General features: G+C 43.5%; 1 protein-coding gene across 1 annotated transcript in view; it reads left to right on the forward strand.

The window, feature by feature from the left end:
• MRPL52 (mitochondrial ribosomal protein L52) overlaps positions 1 to 3,834 on the forward strand; it is a 31,865-nt gene extending 28,031 nt beyond the window's left edge. The window contains exons 4-5 of the mRNA XM_075860694.1: positions 2,200 to 2,264; positions 3,495 to 3,834. Of these exons, the coding sequence (XP_075716809.1) occupies positions 2,200 to 2,264; positions 3,495 to 3,632 (203 nt within the window). The 3' untranslated portion in view covers positions 3,633 to 3,834. The remainder of the gene's footprint in view (positions 1 to 2,199; positions 2,265 to 3,494) is intronic.
• Positions 3,835 to 15,529: the final 11,695 nt, after the last annotated feature.

Below are 15,529 nucleotides of genomic sequence, written 5' to 3' on the forward strand. Positions count from 1 at the left end.
GAGATGGGTAAAAACCACCATACAAGAAGCCTACAAGTCCCAAGGACTATGTACCCCACAAGGCATCAGAGCCCATTCAACGAGGGCAGTTTCGGCATCCTGGGCAGAAAGAAGAGAAGCCTCTATGGACCAAATCTGCAGAGCTGCCACTTGGTCAAGCCATCATACGTTTTACAAACCTTATAGGCTCGATGTTCTGTCCGATACGGATTTAAGTTTTTGGACGGAAAGTCCTCCAATCCGTAGTCCCGCTCTGAGCATTATAATCTGGTATTGCTCCTGTAGTTCTGTCATGAGGGATGTACTGGAAAGTAGGAATTAGACCTACCGGTAATTGTATTTCCAGGAATCCATCATGACCGCACCATTACATTCCCTCCCTTTATTGAATTCTGATTTGTGCAGTTAACATGTCAGTTATTATCCCTAGAAATAAAATAGGGTTGCATCCATCCTGGTGTAGTAATTGAAAAACACTGGCAAGGGGTGGTGGGAGGGGCCTTTTAACCTCTCTGTCTACCCGTCCCTACAGAGGTCAATAGGGCAACCTCCTGTAGTGCTGTCATGATGGATTCCTGGAAATACAATTACCGGTAGGTCTAATTCCTATTTTTATTGCCCCTACACTAAATAAAAACAAAAAACCTACACATATTAGGTATCTAAACGACAGCAATAACCTGAAGAATTAATCTAACCGGTTATTTAGCGTGAAACATTAACAGGATGTAAAACAATGCAGAGAATCGCTTTTGCTTATGTTCACGCCATAAGTAAAAAATGTTCTACCTCCAAACTGAAAAAAAAAAAAAATACAATTTCTGGTCAATGCATTTCAGCAGCCATAACTTTTTTTATTTTTTCAGAGGTGTAAAAACAGAAAAATGTAGCTGGCCTTTTCAGGCCCGGTCATTAAGGGGTTAAACAAGGCGCCTATATGAAAACAAATACAGCGCACACATTTATATATGCAAAAGTAACTCCTTTTATTCAGCAATTTTAAAAGCACATAAAAAGCAGCATGACACATACACCTATCGTACCCTTCCCAGTTCATGCCCCAACAGTTGATATATGCAATATACACATGGACCGCTGTGTTCTCCTATATTAAAGTGCATGAAATGTATATAAAACACCATATACACCTGGACAGCTAAGTTATCCTATAATAAAGTGCTTAAAATGTATACACCACATACATTGCTAACCATAATGGGTGACTCTCCAGTAGAAAAGCAACAATGGTAGACTAGAAGCACATAAATACAGTAGAGTACCTGTTTAGGACCTCCTGTAATATAGGCGTATATATCCCAGTAGTTCGCCAACAGGATTTCTCCAGAGGATGAGTCCGCTTCACTGACACTGTCCAATCAGTGCAAGGGCTTTAGACCGGCCAGGCACATCATGGTCTTGCCAGAACAACATTATCTTGCGAGACTCCTCTGGGTGAAGATGTCAGAGCGGCTCTGAAGCTGCCTTGCACTGATTGGACAGCATCAGAGGCTGTGAAGCTGACTTCACCTAGAGGGGAGTCCATGTAGCTCACACACTGTTGGCGAACTACAGGGAATTGCACATATGGCGCTGACACAATGGGGGGCCATATCTCAGAAATTTGGGGCCCAGGAGCAAAAGAGAAATGGCACTGGATTTAGGGGGACAGCGGAATTCATGTCTGATAAACCGTTTGCATTGTGTGACCTAGTGGCAGGTCCTCTTTCAAACTATGCTTTGAGTCCGCGTAAGCTGACATGCTGAGTTGTTGCACAATTCCAATAGTTTACCGGTATTTACAGGACAAATATTTCTATTTGGAGACCTGATCAGGATGGTTTGGGCACTTCTAGGAGTCTTTGCCCCTTCTATACTCCAAGCTCTCTGCCAATTTGGCCTCATCACGGTACCAATGCAGCTTTGAGCTGTACATTCCGGAGACCGATTGGTTGGAAAGCAACTGCCCGCCTGACCCTGAGTCTTCTGGTATCACGTCATTAGGTCAGCAGATTATATCCGTAGACTGTAATGGCCCTCTGGGTTTTAGGTCAGATCTCTGGACAGTGCTGCTATTGAATTTAATGGGAATGTAATGTTCATTCAGAATTTTTTTAAATAGTTTTTGAATTGAATATGTATTTTTAATTTTGAGAAATCTTTTTTTACTTGGCATTTTTAATAATAAAAAAAATTTAACAGATGGACGGCCAGCTCCACCATGGAAAGGACAGACTAGGAGAAAAGAGGAGAACAAAGAACTGGCTGTAAGTCTTTTGTATGTCTCCTTACTATTCCAGCCAGTGTTTAATATTGATAGTGGTTTGTGTCTCGTGATATCAGAGAGTGAGTGTTTTAGTAGTCTATACAAGTAGATGTAGTGGTCTTAAGCTGGCTATACATTTCAAGTAGCAGTCGGCTGAACAGTCATTCAGGCAACCGCTGTTCCTCCTGACCCCATCCAACATGCCCATCCTTCCCTCTGTCGACATATGTCTTGGAGGGAGAGTCGGGACGCTGCTAAACACATAAGCTTGTTCTGCGGGTTCAGCTGACATACATCTAATGTGTGTGGCTAACTTTACAGTCCATTTCAACTCCTAGTAATAGAAAGATTTCTATTTGTTAGAAGCTCTTAAGGGTGTCAGATGGGGCTGTAAAATTATGAAATCTTTTTAGTTACGCCACAGACAGGGCTACTGCTCTAGTAGCAAATTTAACTAATGCTATTTAGTTGCCGTTCTTCATATCTGGCACCTGGGCTGTGTACTGACTGTTTTGTGTGTATATAAGGTGAAAGAGCTATAGGGCTTATGGTGACTACGTGACCATAACAACACAATGACATGCAATGTTTTAAGAGCAGAGAAAGAAACCAGACTTGGGCCTTATTCACACGAACGTGTGCGTTTTGCGCGCGCAAAAAACACAGCGTTTTGCACGCGTTGCAGTTCCGTGTGTCCTCAGCGAATGGTGCGTGGCTGCGTGTTTTTCACGCATATTCTATCCTTTTGATAAAGCGGGTTTTGATGTTTAGAAAAAGAAATGAAGGAAGTGCTTTTTGTTTTTTTCCTTTTTTATTTACTGTTGTGCGAATCACACGCGACAAACGGAAGTGCGTCCGTGTGCTGCGCGAAAAACGCCCAAGTATAGGACATGTCGTGAGTTTTACGCAGCGGACACGCTGCGTGAAAATCACGGAATGTCTGAACGGCCCCATTGACTAACATAGGTACATGCGACGCGCGTGATTTTCACACGCGTATCACGGACGTTAAACATGTTCGTGTGAATAAGGCCTTATGCTGAATTTCTCTGTCAGATGCATCACGTCTGATAACGGAGGTGGCACCTCAGCCTTGTAGTTTAGCCCTGTAAAGTATAATGCAGGTAACAGATCAGGCACTACTGCTGCCTGCATAAAGTAGCCATAGGATATGTTACACGGATGAAGGTGTCTTACAAAATTACTTCAAATTTATTTTTATTTTTTACAGAGTCGTATCGTCATGCTTAGTAATGAGATAGATCAAGGAATGAAAAAATGGACCGAGAAACGGGAAATTCTCAAGGAAAAAGATCTTTTGAAACAGAAGAATCTACTAAAGACCAAGGCGTTATTTAAGAAAAGTTAAAAATCGTAATAAATATTCTATTTGCATCTTAACCGTTTTATTAGCGTACATTAATGAAGGTTACTGTTTGTCGCTTATGTTATGTGTTCATCTTTAGGACGTAAGTGACGTTAATCCTGAACGAGAAAAAAAAGATGTGAACGTAAGTTTTACGTGTCTCTTTTCTGATCCAATTTTTGGGTAATAAAAAAATAAGACCTCATTATCGCATCACATTGTCTTGTTCCCGGTGTTAAATTCTACACTTGGTGTGTTTGGGGAATGGAATGTGCCCATGAATTGGTGACATTTGAAATGAATCTTCTCTTGTGGGCAATAGATATATTAAAGTGTAACTATTAGTTAAGATGAATTTTCAGAATACGCTGTCGTGTGTGAATTAGAGTATTATTAACCGTTTCCTGGCCATAATGTCACCTGTAGGATGTACTTTTCAGCAATTTTCCCCCCTTTCCATGCTCCATCTCTTAGACTAGGGCTACACGGCGACTTTTTCCATGACACCGGTTACACGGCCAAAGATGGCTGTGTTGCGCTGAGTGCATTGCAGTTATGAAACTGAATGTGTCGCAACACCGTTTCCCGCTACTGTGATTTCTTGCGGCTGTGGATTTGCAGCAACCAGTGGGTAGCAACGCAGCTACATTCACTTCATTACAGTGACAAAGCGATCTTTGGCCATGCGACCTGTGTCGTGGCCAAATTCACTGTGCCATAGTATATCTACAGCGCAAACAAAAGCTGACTGCCCGATAGACCCTGGAGAGAAGAAATTTTAAAAATAAAAGTAAAAAAACCACTCCACCCGCCCATCATTTTTGTAACGCTATTCCTGACTTAATTGCTCTAAATAAGCATGTAATATATCAAAGTTTATGGTAGTGTATTAATCAGAAAAATTAGCTAAAAATTAAAACCGCATATTTTTCTCCTATATAATATATATATTTTTTAAACTAAGCCTAAAAATTCTAAAATTGTGTATAAAAATAAGAAACCTGCATTGTTCATGGGAAAAGAAAACGGTCGCAAAAATCACATTGCCAGCCCAACAAAAAAGTTACCGCAGTTTACCGCGTGCTAAATGGGGTCTGGGCTTGAAATAGCCTGGACCTGAACCGGTTAAATGTGCATAAGTATTCATCCATCTTTCCTTCAATCCTGACCAGCTTTCCAGTCCCTGCTGATGGAAAGCATCCCCGCAGCATGACGCTGCCACCACCATACTTCACTGTCGGAATGGTGTTCTTGGGGTGTTAGGAAGTGTTGGGTTTGCGCCACACATAGTGTTTCCCATGATGGCAAAAAAGTTATATTTTAGTCTCTTCTAGCCTGCGTCCATGTGTTTGGGGAATCTGCCACATGCTTTTTGGCGAACTCAAAGCGTGTTTTCTTATGTTTTTTTCTTTAACCCCTTCCCCCTGCAATCATTCTGGGCCTTAATGACCAAAGCAAAATTAGCAGTTTCAATATGTCTTTATTTAATTGGTTAGAACGTTGTAGGAATCTAATGTATCCCTCCAAATTTGGTATAGTTTTTTTTTTCAGCAGAAACGGGGCTTTATTTTGGTATTCTATACTATAATTTTTTTTTTTTTTTTGAAATCTTACAAAAATGGAAGGGAATGTGGAAAAAGTTTTTAAATGTTTTTTACTTTTGCATGCCTCTAGATTTATTTCTGAATTTGTTCTGATTGCTTGGATACCAAATATGATGGTGTACGTTTTCTCACGGGCACATGGCAAGGCCTCAAACTAAGGGCGGATTTACACGAGCGTGTGCGTTTTGCGCACGTAAAAAAAACACGGCATTTGCGTGCGCAAAAGGCACTTAACCACTCCGTGTGTCATGTTCATATGGTGCGCGGCTGCGTGCTTTTCGCGCAGCTGCCATCATTATGACACTCCGTTTGGATGTTTGTAAACAGAAAAGCACGTGGTGCTTTTCTGTTTACATTCATTATTTTACTGCTGTTGGGCGAATAACGCGCGTCCCACGGAAGTGCTTCCGTGTGATGCGCGTGATTTTCACGCACCCATTGACTTCAATGGGTGCGTGATGTGTGAAAAACGCTGAAATATAGGACCTGTCGTGAGTTTTACGCAGCAGACTCATGCTGCGCAAAAATCAGTCTGTACTGCACCATAGACTTGTATAGGTCCATGCCACACGTGTGAAAAACACCGCCCTAAAGGTGTCCAATTTGGCCTAAGGATGACTGTTTCCAAAGCTGATTTTTTTAGGGGACAGGATGTAAAAAGTGACGCTCCGTGAGTCTCTTGACATTTTCTGATTCATGGCGTCCTACTTCCCCTCCTTCAAATAAAAGATGTTCAATAATTTTTTCTTGGAATTCCAGATAGGTCATGGTTCCCTGGGCCTTTTTGAATATTATATAGGAATTGAAAGTAGAAACCTGCATCAGATATATTGCCACTTTCTTGTACCAGGCTCTAGTTTTCCTTTTGATCAAATAAGGTTGGAGAGCCTGGTCTGAAAAGTCGACGCCACCCATGAACCTGTTGTACTCTGTAATACAGAGCGGTTTCTGTCTGTTCGCAGTAGCGCCTCTCTCTCTGACAGTGAAATTGGGGCCAGTGTGTATAGTGCTCAGCATAAAAACCTCTCCGATCATTGCACTTAAGTGCAAGAAGTTCATCACTTGCGAAAGCAAATGATTCCCCCTTTGCCAACTTGGGATGTTATGGTGGCAATCCTTTGCGGTTTCTGCGAACCGTCCCACAGGCCCCTGTTTTGTTAGCGTGAAGGCTTTTGAAAAGTGGCACGCTAGAAAAAAAAATGGTCCGTGTACATTCTGTAGCCTTTTTGAAGGAACGGCTGCATAAGGTCATAGACTAATTTTCCACTGACACCAAGGTTTTGTGGGCATCCTGGGGGATTTATTTCACGGTCTCTGCATATATATATATATATATATATATATATATATATTTTTTTTTTTTTTTTTATTTTGAAGCCGTATGTGTTACCGGTCTTACACTCACATATTTTATATAGCTTTATGCCATATCTCGCTCTCTGATACTTAAAACACAATCGCCCCTTAAAATTTACAAGGGATTCATCCACACTCAAGTTCATGTCAGGAGTGTAGGATTTTCGAAATGACTCTTTTAGCGCAGTAATAAAGGGCCTCCGCTTGTGAAGGCGATCGTGCCCGGGATCACTTCTTGGCAGGCTTTCTAAATTGTTACTAAAATGCAGGAAACGCATTAATGCCTCATACCTACTCTGGGACGTTATTGATGAAAAAACTGGGGTTACATGAATAGGACTTGCTGCCCAGTAAGAATGGGTGGACGTTTTGTGTTTTTTTTTACAATGTCCATTTTCAGAATGAGCCCTAAAAATGTTTTTATCTCGCGGACATTGGTAAGAACCCAGACTATTGCATAACCACATGCAGGCTTTTCCGTCAAACTGTCTCGCATAAAGGTTCGTCTGGTCCACAATTAATTGCAAAAGCTCATCTGCAAAAAAAATTGTGTGGGGCAAAATTTGTGGTGTCCATGTTTATGTCTGGAGTTGACCTAAATTGGGGCACCCGAGTGAAAGTTTTCTGCAGGATCCCAAAAAATTGGCGGTACTATAGGATTACTAGTTCCTGCATGTGCGGCTCTGGCAACAGCGGCATCTGCCATAGGGGGAGATCATAAAATATTTCCGCGTCTGAAGAGGTTCCTGTAAAGTTTGCGCGTCATTCTAATACTTATCCTCTAACAACAGGTTGTTTTTTTAATGAAATTTACTAGAAAAATGGAAATAAACACTAACTAAAAAAACAGGGGGGGGGGGGGGGGGTTATTGCAATGTAATGTATTTTTTGTGTTTTTCACTAACTCTATTCTCTCCACAGGTCTCTGTCTCCTCACAAAACCACAACTGGGAGCAGAGGAGAGGGCCTGCTGTTTACATTCAGCGGGTGGTGATCGCTGTGATAGGGTGTTCACAGCGATCACCTCCTCCAATCAGAGGGTGCTCTAACGTTGTCTCCAAGCCCCAAGCTGTCGCCTAACAGCTGGGGTTTGTAGATATCTGCGCTGCTTGCAGCGCGATCTCGTTCTAAAGCGCCGCCGTGAAAAGGCGGTACTCTTGAATAAAAGCCCACTAATGACCGCTGTGAAAAGGCGTATCAGCAGTCATTAAGCAGTGGCTTTTTCCTTGCCACTTCCATATAGCCCCACTCCGTAGAGTGTACGGCTTATAGTGGTCCTATGGACAGATACTTCTATCTCCATTGTGGCTCTTTGGAGCTCCTTTTAGTGTTGGGGTATGTGCACACACAAAATTAAACGTCTGAAAATACGGAGCTGTTTTCAAGGGAAAACCGCTCCTGATTTTCAGACGTTTTTTAAGCCCCTCGCGATTTTCACGGCTATTCTTGGAGCGTTTTTTCTTTAGAGTCAATGAAAAACGGCCCCAAGAACGTCTCAAGAAGTAACATGAACTTCTTTTTTGCTGACGGTTTTTATGCGCAGTTTTCCAAAAATGAGGCGTAAAAACCGCCCCGTCGGAACAGAACGCCGTATTCCCCATTTGAAATCAATGGGCAGATGTTTGTAGGCGTTCTGTTTCCGATTTTTTTTCAGTACGTTTACGAATATTTCTGTAAGGGATTGTATTTAGATTGGTCTGAAATATAGCACTAAGGGCTTATTCAGATGAACGGGATATATTTCCGTTGCACGGACCTATATTAGTCTATGGGGCTGTGCAGACATGTGCGTGAGTTTTATGCAGCGTTGGTCCGCTGCGTAAAAGTCACGACATGTCAGTTTTTCGCTCATCACGCACCCATTGAAGTCAACGGGTGCGTGAAAACCACGCATGTCACACGGAAGCACTTCCGTGCGAACAGCGTGATTTTCGCAACAGCTGTCAAAAGGATGAATGAAAACAAAAGCACCACGTGCTTTTCTGTTTACAAACATCCAAATGGAGTGTCATAATGATGGCGGCTGCGCGAAAACCACGCAGCCGCGCATCATATGATGCTGCCACAAGGAGCTGTCAAGTGCCTTTTGCGCAGGCAAAACGCCGCGTTTTTTGCGTGCGCAAAAGGCACACGCTCGTGTGAACCCGGCCTAAAGGTAATTTTTTATTTATATACGTGTACATTAAATGTATGGTCTGATGCAGCTTGTATCCGGCAGTGTTGAATTCACAGCTGTATATAGAACACTGCACTATGTACAGGGGCTAGAAAGACTAGCAGAACGGCATCGGCTCATATATAAAATCTAGTCCAAACAAAAAGGGCCAGTGTAGCCCATAGTAACCAATCAGATTCCAGCTTTAATTTTTCCAGTGCAGGTTAGAAAATGAAAGCAGTGATTGGTTGCTGTAGGCAACACTGCCCTTGTTGCCTGCACTAGATTTCATGCAGGAGGTGTTGTCTTCCTCATATGCTCTTTAGCGTATATACAGAGTCCAGGGCGCCTGCGGACACACATAGTGCAGAGTTCTATATACAAGCAATAATCCAGTATTGCCAGCTGGCTATCAGTGGCTGCCGACTACAGCGCTTATAATGGCAGAATGTGAGCTGCCGGCTTGGTGGTCACTTTTCCCCGGAACCGTGTACTATGAGGAAATGGAGTCGTCATAACGGCTCATGATTAATTCGATCTTTTTATCCTAATTACGTTACACTGAAAGCTACCACAAAGAAAATGTCTGTTACAGATCGCTCTGAATGGGAACAGTAGGCCATTCAGCATAAAGGAAGTTTGTAGTATGACTAGTCCGTTACATCAAGGAAAATTAATTAACCATTTATGGTTGGGGCAGACAAAGGACACCCAGCTGTGGTCTTCCTATAAACTTTTAGCCCGTTTTCTGTCTAGGGTGATCCCTTCTCTATATTCTACCATGATAGATTACTTTATTCATCCCACAACGGGGGCAAATTATTGTGTTACAGCATTATGTAATCACATAGAAAAATAATAAATCCTAACATAAACAGACAATAATACAATTTAAAAAAAAAAATGTGCCTGCCTCTAGCAGAAACACCAGCTATAATCTTAACAATCCCCACGTCCATCTTTATCTGCTAACGACTTATTGTAGAGGCCTATGGCAGTTGGCAGAAATGACCGCTGATGGCGCTCCTTCACACAACGTAAGGCGAAATTCACACGAACCTGTGCGTTTTGCGCGCACAAAAAAATGCAGTGTTTTTTTGCACGTTGCAGTTCCGTGTGTCATAAGTGTTTGGTGCGTGGCTATGTGATTTTCGCGCATATGCCCTCCTTATGACACGCAGTTTTGAGGTTTAGAAATGGAGGTGGTTTTATTTTTCCCTTCATTTCTTGATCTACTGTTGCGCGAATCACGTGCAGCACACGGAAGTGCTTCCGTGTACTGCGTGTGATTTTCACGCACCCATTGACTTCAATGGGTGTTTTTCGCACATCACGCACCCAAGTATAGGACATGTCGTGAGGTTTACACAGCGGACACACGCTGCGTGAAAATCACAATGTCTGAACGGCCCCATAGACTAACAGGTCCGTGCGACGCTCGTGATTTTCATGCGCGTTTCACGGACGTGAACTATGCTCATGTAAATAAGGCCTAACTACAAATCTGTGGCTAAAAGTGCTGCGCTGTGCCTCAGACACTTCGAAAAATTGATGAGTCATTCTCAATTATCGCTCTGAATCGAGGTAATGTCCTAGTCTCAACCACATCCGCAAGAGGCACACTTACATCCCACTACCGGGCCTGCTTTCTTAATTCATTTCTCTAGCTTGTTAGCATCTGCCTTCCTGACATTGATCCCCCAGCAGATGGCCCCATAAAAAATGGTACTCGCAACAACCGAGTCATAAAACATTGCCAGCATCTTGATAAAATCCTGAAATGCGCATGGCTTCCGTAGAAAGTACAGCCGCGGCATACCCTTTTTATTGATCCTTTCTACATTTGTACCCAATCATGTTTCCGGTCAATGTGGACACTTAAAGGGGTTTTCCCACGGGACATTTATGACATTTCCACAGGATATGTCATAAATGTCAGATAGATGCGGGTCCCACCTCTGGGACCCGCACCTATCTCTAGAACGGGGGCCCCTAAACCCCGTTCTACCTCTGTGTTCCGGCTGATTTTCCGACCATGAAGGAGAATACAGCAAAGCTCGCAGAGTTACGCTGTTTGTGTTAGGCTACATTCACACGAACGTAGCCCACCTTGGATGTGAAAATCTGCCGTTTTCAAAGTACAAGGTGGACCCGTGCGGAACATGGATCCCCCACAGGCTACTGTCTATGGAGGGAAGTGTGACACACAGTAAAATAGGACATGTCCTATTTTTCAATGGACAGTTCACACGCTGCGTTGAAACAACGGTCGTGTGAACGGCCCCATTGAAATACATAGGTCCATGTGACGTCCGTTATTTTAACGGCCGTCACACGGACAAGAGTCACGGTAGTTACGCTGAGCTACGCTGCTTCGGTAACTGCCGTTTACTACTATGGGAGTTACGGAAACGGCATAGCTCATTAAGTTACACTGTTTCTTTAAGGGTATGTTCGCACGCAGTGGTTTCAGACGTAATTCGGGCTATTTACGCCTCGAATTACGCCTGAAAAAACGGCACCATTACACCTCCAAACATCTGCCCATTGCTTGCAATGGTATTTACGGTGTTCTGTTCCCACGAGGCTGAGGGTATGTTCACACGCACTGTTTTCAGACGTAATTCTGGCGTTATACACCTTGAATTACACCTGAAAAAAACGGCTCCATTACACCTACAAACATCTGCCCATTGCTTTCAATGGGTTTTACGATGTTCTGTTCCTACGAGGTGTAATTTTACGTGTCGCTGTCAAAAGAAGTGCATGTCACTTCTTGGGATATTTTTGGAGCCGTTTTTCATTGACTCCATTAAAAACAGCTCCAATAATGTCCGTAAAATACGCCGCGAATAACGTGAGTTGTTAAAAAAATGTCTGAAAATCCGGAGCTGTTTTCAGGCGAAAACAGCGCCGTAATTTCAGACCTATTTTGCTACTGCGTGTGAACATACACTAAATTTTACACGTCGCTGTCAAAATACGGCGTGTAACAAGACGCCCGTGAAAAATAAGCGCAGTACACTTCTTGGGACATTTTTGGAGCCATATTTCATCAGCTCCAATAACGTCCGTAAAATACGCAGCGAAAAATGCGAGTTGTTACAAAAACTTCGCTTGAAAACATCTCCGTATTTTCAGACGTTTTTTGCTAAGTGTGTGAACATACCCTAACTCCCGAACATGTAATCAGGAAGTGGCCGGGTGTCCGTGTGAGCACATAAAGCTAGAATGGGGTTTAGGTATCTATCTGACATTTGTGACAGATCCTGTGGATATCAAGAAAAAAAGGATTTTTGAAGCAGCACTAATCCCGAGTATGATGCGGTGCACGCTGTCAAGCCAGGCAAACCCACTCCGGCACGATGTAAATTTCAAAGAAGTAGCAGGACAACAGCACACGTCTTCAAATCATCAAAGTGGTTTTATTGTCAAGACATCCACAAACGACAGGCAATGTTTCGACCCATAGTGAGTGAGGGGTCTTTGTCAAGGCTTGACAAAGACCCCTCACTTACTATGGGTCGAAACGTTGCCTGTCGTTTGTGGATGTCTTGACAATAAAACCACTTTGATGATTTGAAGACGTGTGCTGTTGTCCTGCTACTTCTTTGAAATATCCTGTGGATATGTCATAAATGTCTCGTGGGAAAACCCCTTTAACTACTTGTAATGGTATGTTCACACGCTTAACAAAAAACGTCTGAAATTACGGAGCTGTTTTCAAGGGAAAACAGCTCCTGATTTTCAGGCGTTTTTCGATGCGTTTTCGCTGCATTTTTTACGACCGTTTTTGGAGCTGTTTTCAATAGTCTATGAGAAACCGCCAAAAATGTCCCAAGAAGTGTCCTGCATTTCTTTTGATGAGCCATCATTTTACGTGCCGTATTTTGACAGCGGCGCGTAAAATTAAGACTCGTGGGAACAGAACACCGTAAAACCCATTGAAAGCAATGGACAGATGTTTGTAGGCGTATTAGGGGCGTTTTTTCAGGCGTAATTCGAGGCGTAAAACGCCCGAATTACGTCTGAAAATAGGCCGTGTGAACATACCCTAATTGTCCACATTTTCCACATCAAGGCCACCTATAACCACTGGAGCAGGGATGAAAGCAACCAAACGGACATTAAAATGAGATATATGTTAAAATTCCTTACCAAAATATGTTTAGTTTTACTTTAAAATACACTTTTGCATCGGTGTTACTGTACCTAAGAGTTCATGCACACTGCTGTATTCAGTACAAACTCTGAGTTGTAAGGACCTGTAAGTAGGCAACCATAGCGGTCTTTAAGGTCTTAATGCTCCTTCCATGTTGAGGCAGCCGGAGCCCAAATATTTGTAGCATACCCACAGGGCCGGCTCCAGGTTTATGTGGGCCCTTAGGCGAAACAGACTTAGTGGGCCCCTTTGCGGGGAAACTCACGGCGGCAGTAAAATGCCAAAAATCGTCACTTTGTGCCCCCATATAGACGTTAGGCCCCCAGTTTGTACCCCAATAAATCTAGTGCCCTCTGTAGATAGTGCCACACTACTCCTGACGTCACTGTCTATATATGGACAGTGTTGTCAGGGGCAACCCCAGATCCATAGTCCCGGGTAGAGCACTACTAGCACTCTGCCTGGGAGTGGCGTAGCTAAAGGCTCATGGACCCTGGTGCAAGAATTCAGCTTAGGCCCCCCTACCCAACACCACCAGACCCCTGCGCACGCCTAGGCCAAGCTGCCTTGCCCGACAGACCCCATGAGTGCCCCCACAGTATAACGACCCCCCCCCATAGCTGCCCCCCACACAGTATAATACCCCCATAACTGACCACAGTACAATGCTTCCCATAGTTGCCCCCCACAAAGTATAATGCCCCAGTTGCTGACCACAGTATAATGCCCCCCATAGCTGCTCCCACAGTATAATGCCCCCCACACAGTATAATGCCCCCATAGCTGACCACAACAGTATAATGCTCCCCGTAGCTGCCCCACACAGTATGCCAGCCATATCTGCACCATACAGTATAATGCCCCCATAGCTGCCCCATACCGTATAATGCCCCCATAGCTGCACCATACAGTATAATGCCCCCCATAGCTGCACCATACAGTATAATTCCCCCCATAGCTGCCTCATACTGTATAATGCCCCCCATAGCTGTCCCATACAGTATAATGCCCCCATACAGTATAATGCCCTCCATAGCTGCCACATACAGTATAATGCCCCCTCAGCAGCTACAATAGGACCCCCCCTCCCATACCTAGTATAATGCCCCCATATGTACCTAATAGAAAAATAACAACATAATTACTTACCTACCGACGTGTGGAGGATCCTTCTCCTCCTCTGTACTGACCTGTGAGTGACTCGTCGCAAGCAGGCGCGATGTACTGACATCACTACATCGCGCCTGCCTGTGCCGAGCTGCTCACGGCACAGTGAATGCTGGAGCGAGGCTGGGATACTGCTCTGGTCCTGGCATCGTTGTCCATATATAGACAGCGATGTCAGGGGCTTTCCCAGAGAAGGAGTCCTGGAGCAGAGCCGCTAGTGCTCTGCCTGGGACTCCTCTCCTTCTTAAATCACTGTCCATATATGGACAGTGATGCCTTAACGATGCCAGCGTCAGCACAGAGCGGCCGAGTGGGCCCCGGCGTTTGCTGGGTGCTGACGCCGGCCCTGCATGCTCACTCGGACGCTATAATATAAATCTATTCTCCCCTAGAAGCATTACCAATAGAAGTTGAAAGTAAATATTTGATTGTGTAGGAGGATATTAATACCCAAGAGACATTTCAGCATTGTTTGTACTACACTTTATACATTGGAAGAATACATGAACTGTGCAAAGTATCAACAGAAAGCAAATGCACGGTCTAATTACATTATAGCAAGTATCTACTAGTGGAAAATAAATATATCCCTCATATATCATGCCTCCGAGGTGTTTTCAGTGGAACCACACCCATGCAAACTTGAACATTTTAGATGCCAAAAATAAGGTGATATCTTGCTTGACATTAAACAATAGTTGCAAATTTTTATTGCTGGGTTCGTTTTTGGGTCACGTAACTTTCTAATCAATAAAACAAGCATATAAAAATACTTTTTGTATTGTGTTGCCTATTCAGGATGTTTTGAGGGTTTTAAATAGAGAATAAATTTTTTGCGAATCAAAAGTGCCCAGATTGCCCTTAAGGCTGGGTTCACACACCCTATTTACGGCCGTAAATCGGGCGTTTTAACCTCGAATTACGTCCGAAAATACGGCACCAAAGCGTCGGCAAACATCTGCCCATTCATTTGATTGGGCTTTACGATGTACTGTGCCGACGGTCATTTTTTTTACGCGCTGCTGTCAAAAGACGGCGCGTAAAAAAGACGCCCGCGTCAAAGAATTACCTGTCAATTCTTGGGACGTAATTGAAGCCGTTTTGCATTGACTCCATAGAAAAACAGCTCCAATTACGTCCGTAATGGACGCTGCAAAAAATGCCTGCAACATGCCATTACGTCTGAAATTCAGGAGCTGTTTTCTCCTGAAAACAGCTCCGTAATTTCAGCCGTAATGGACGCTGCCATGTGAACATACCCTGAAAGTCATGTATGACACTCTGAGATGTTTTAGGATTCTATCCAACCCCTTTCAAGCTCTTAAACGCCAAGACAGCATTAGTAATGTCAAAGTGACAGCAATATATATGGCTATAGGTAAACGGATGGTAGCTAGTGGTAACAAACAGCCAGTTTAAAAAGGATCTGTCACCAGTTTATTAACCGCTTAGTGAC

Source organism: Rhinoderma darwinii, chromosome 1 (assembly GCF_050947455.1).
Source record: "Rhinoderma darwinii isolate aRhiDar2 chromosome 1, aRhiDar2.hap1, whole genome shotgun sequence".
Taxonomy (NCBI): domain Eukaryota; kingdom Metazoa; phylum Chordata; class Amphibia; order Anura; family Rhinodermatidae; genus Rhinoderma; species Rhinoderma darwinii.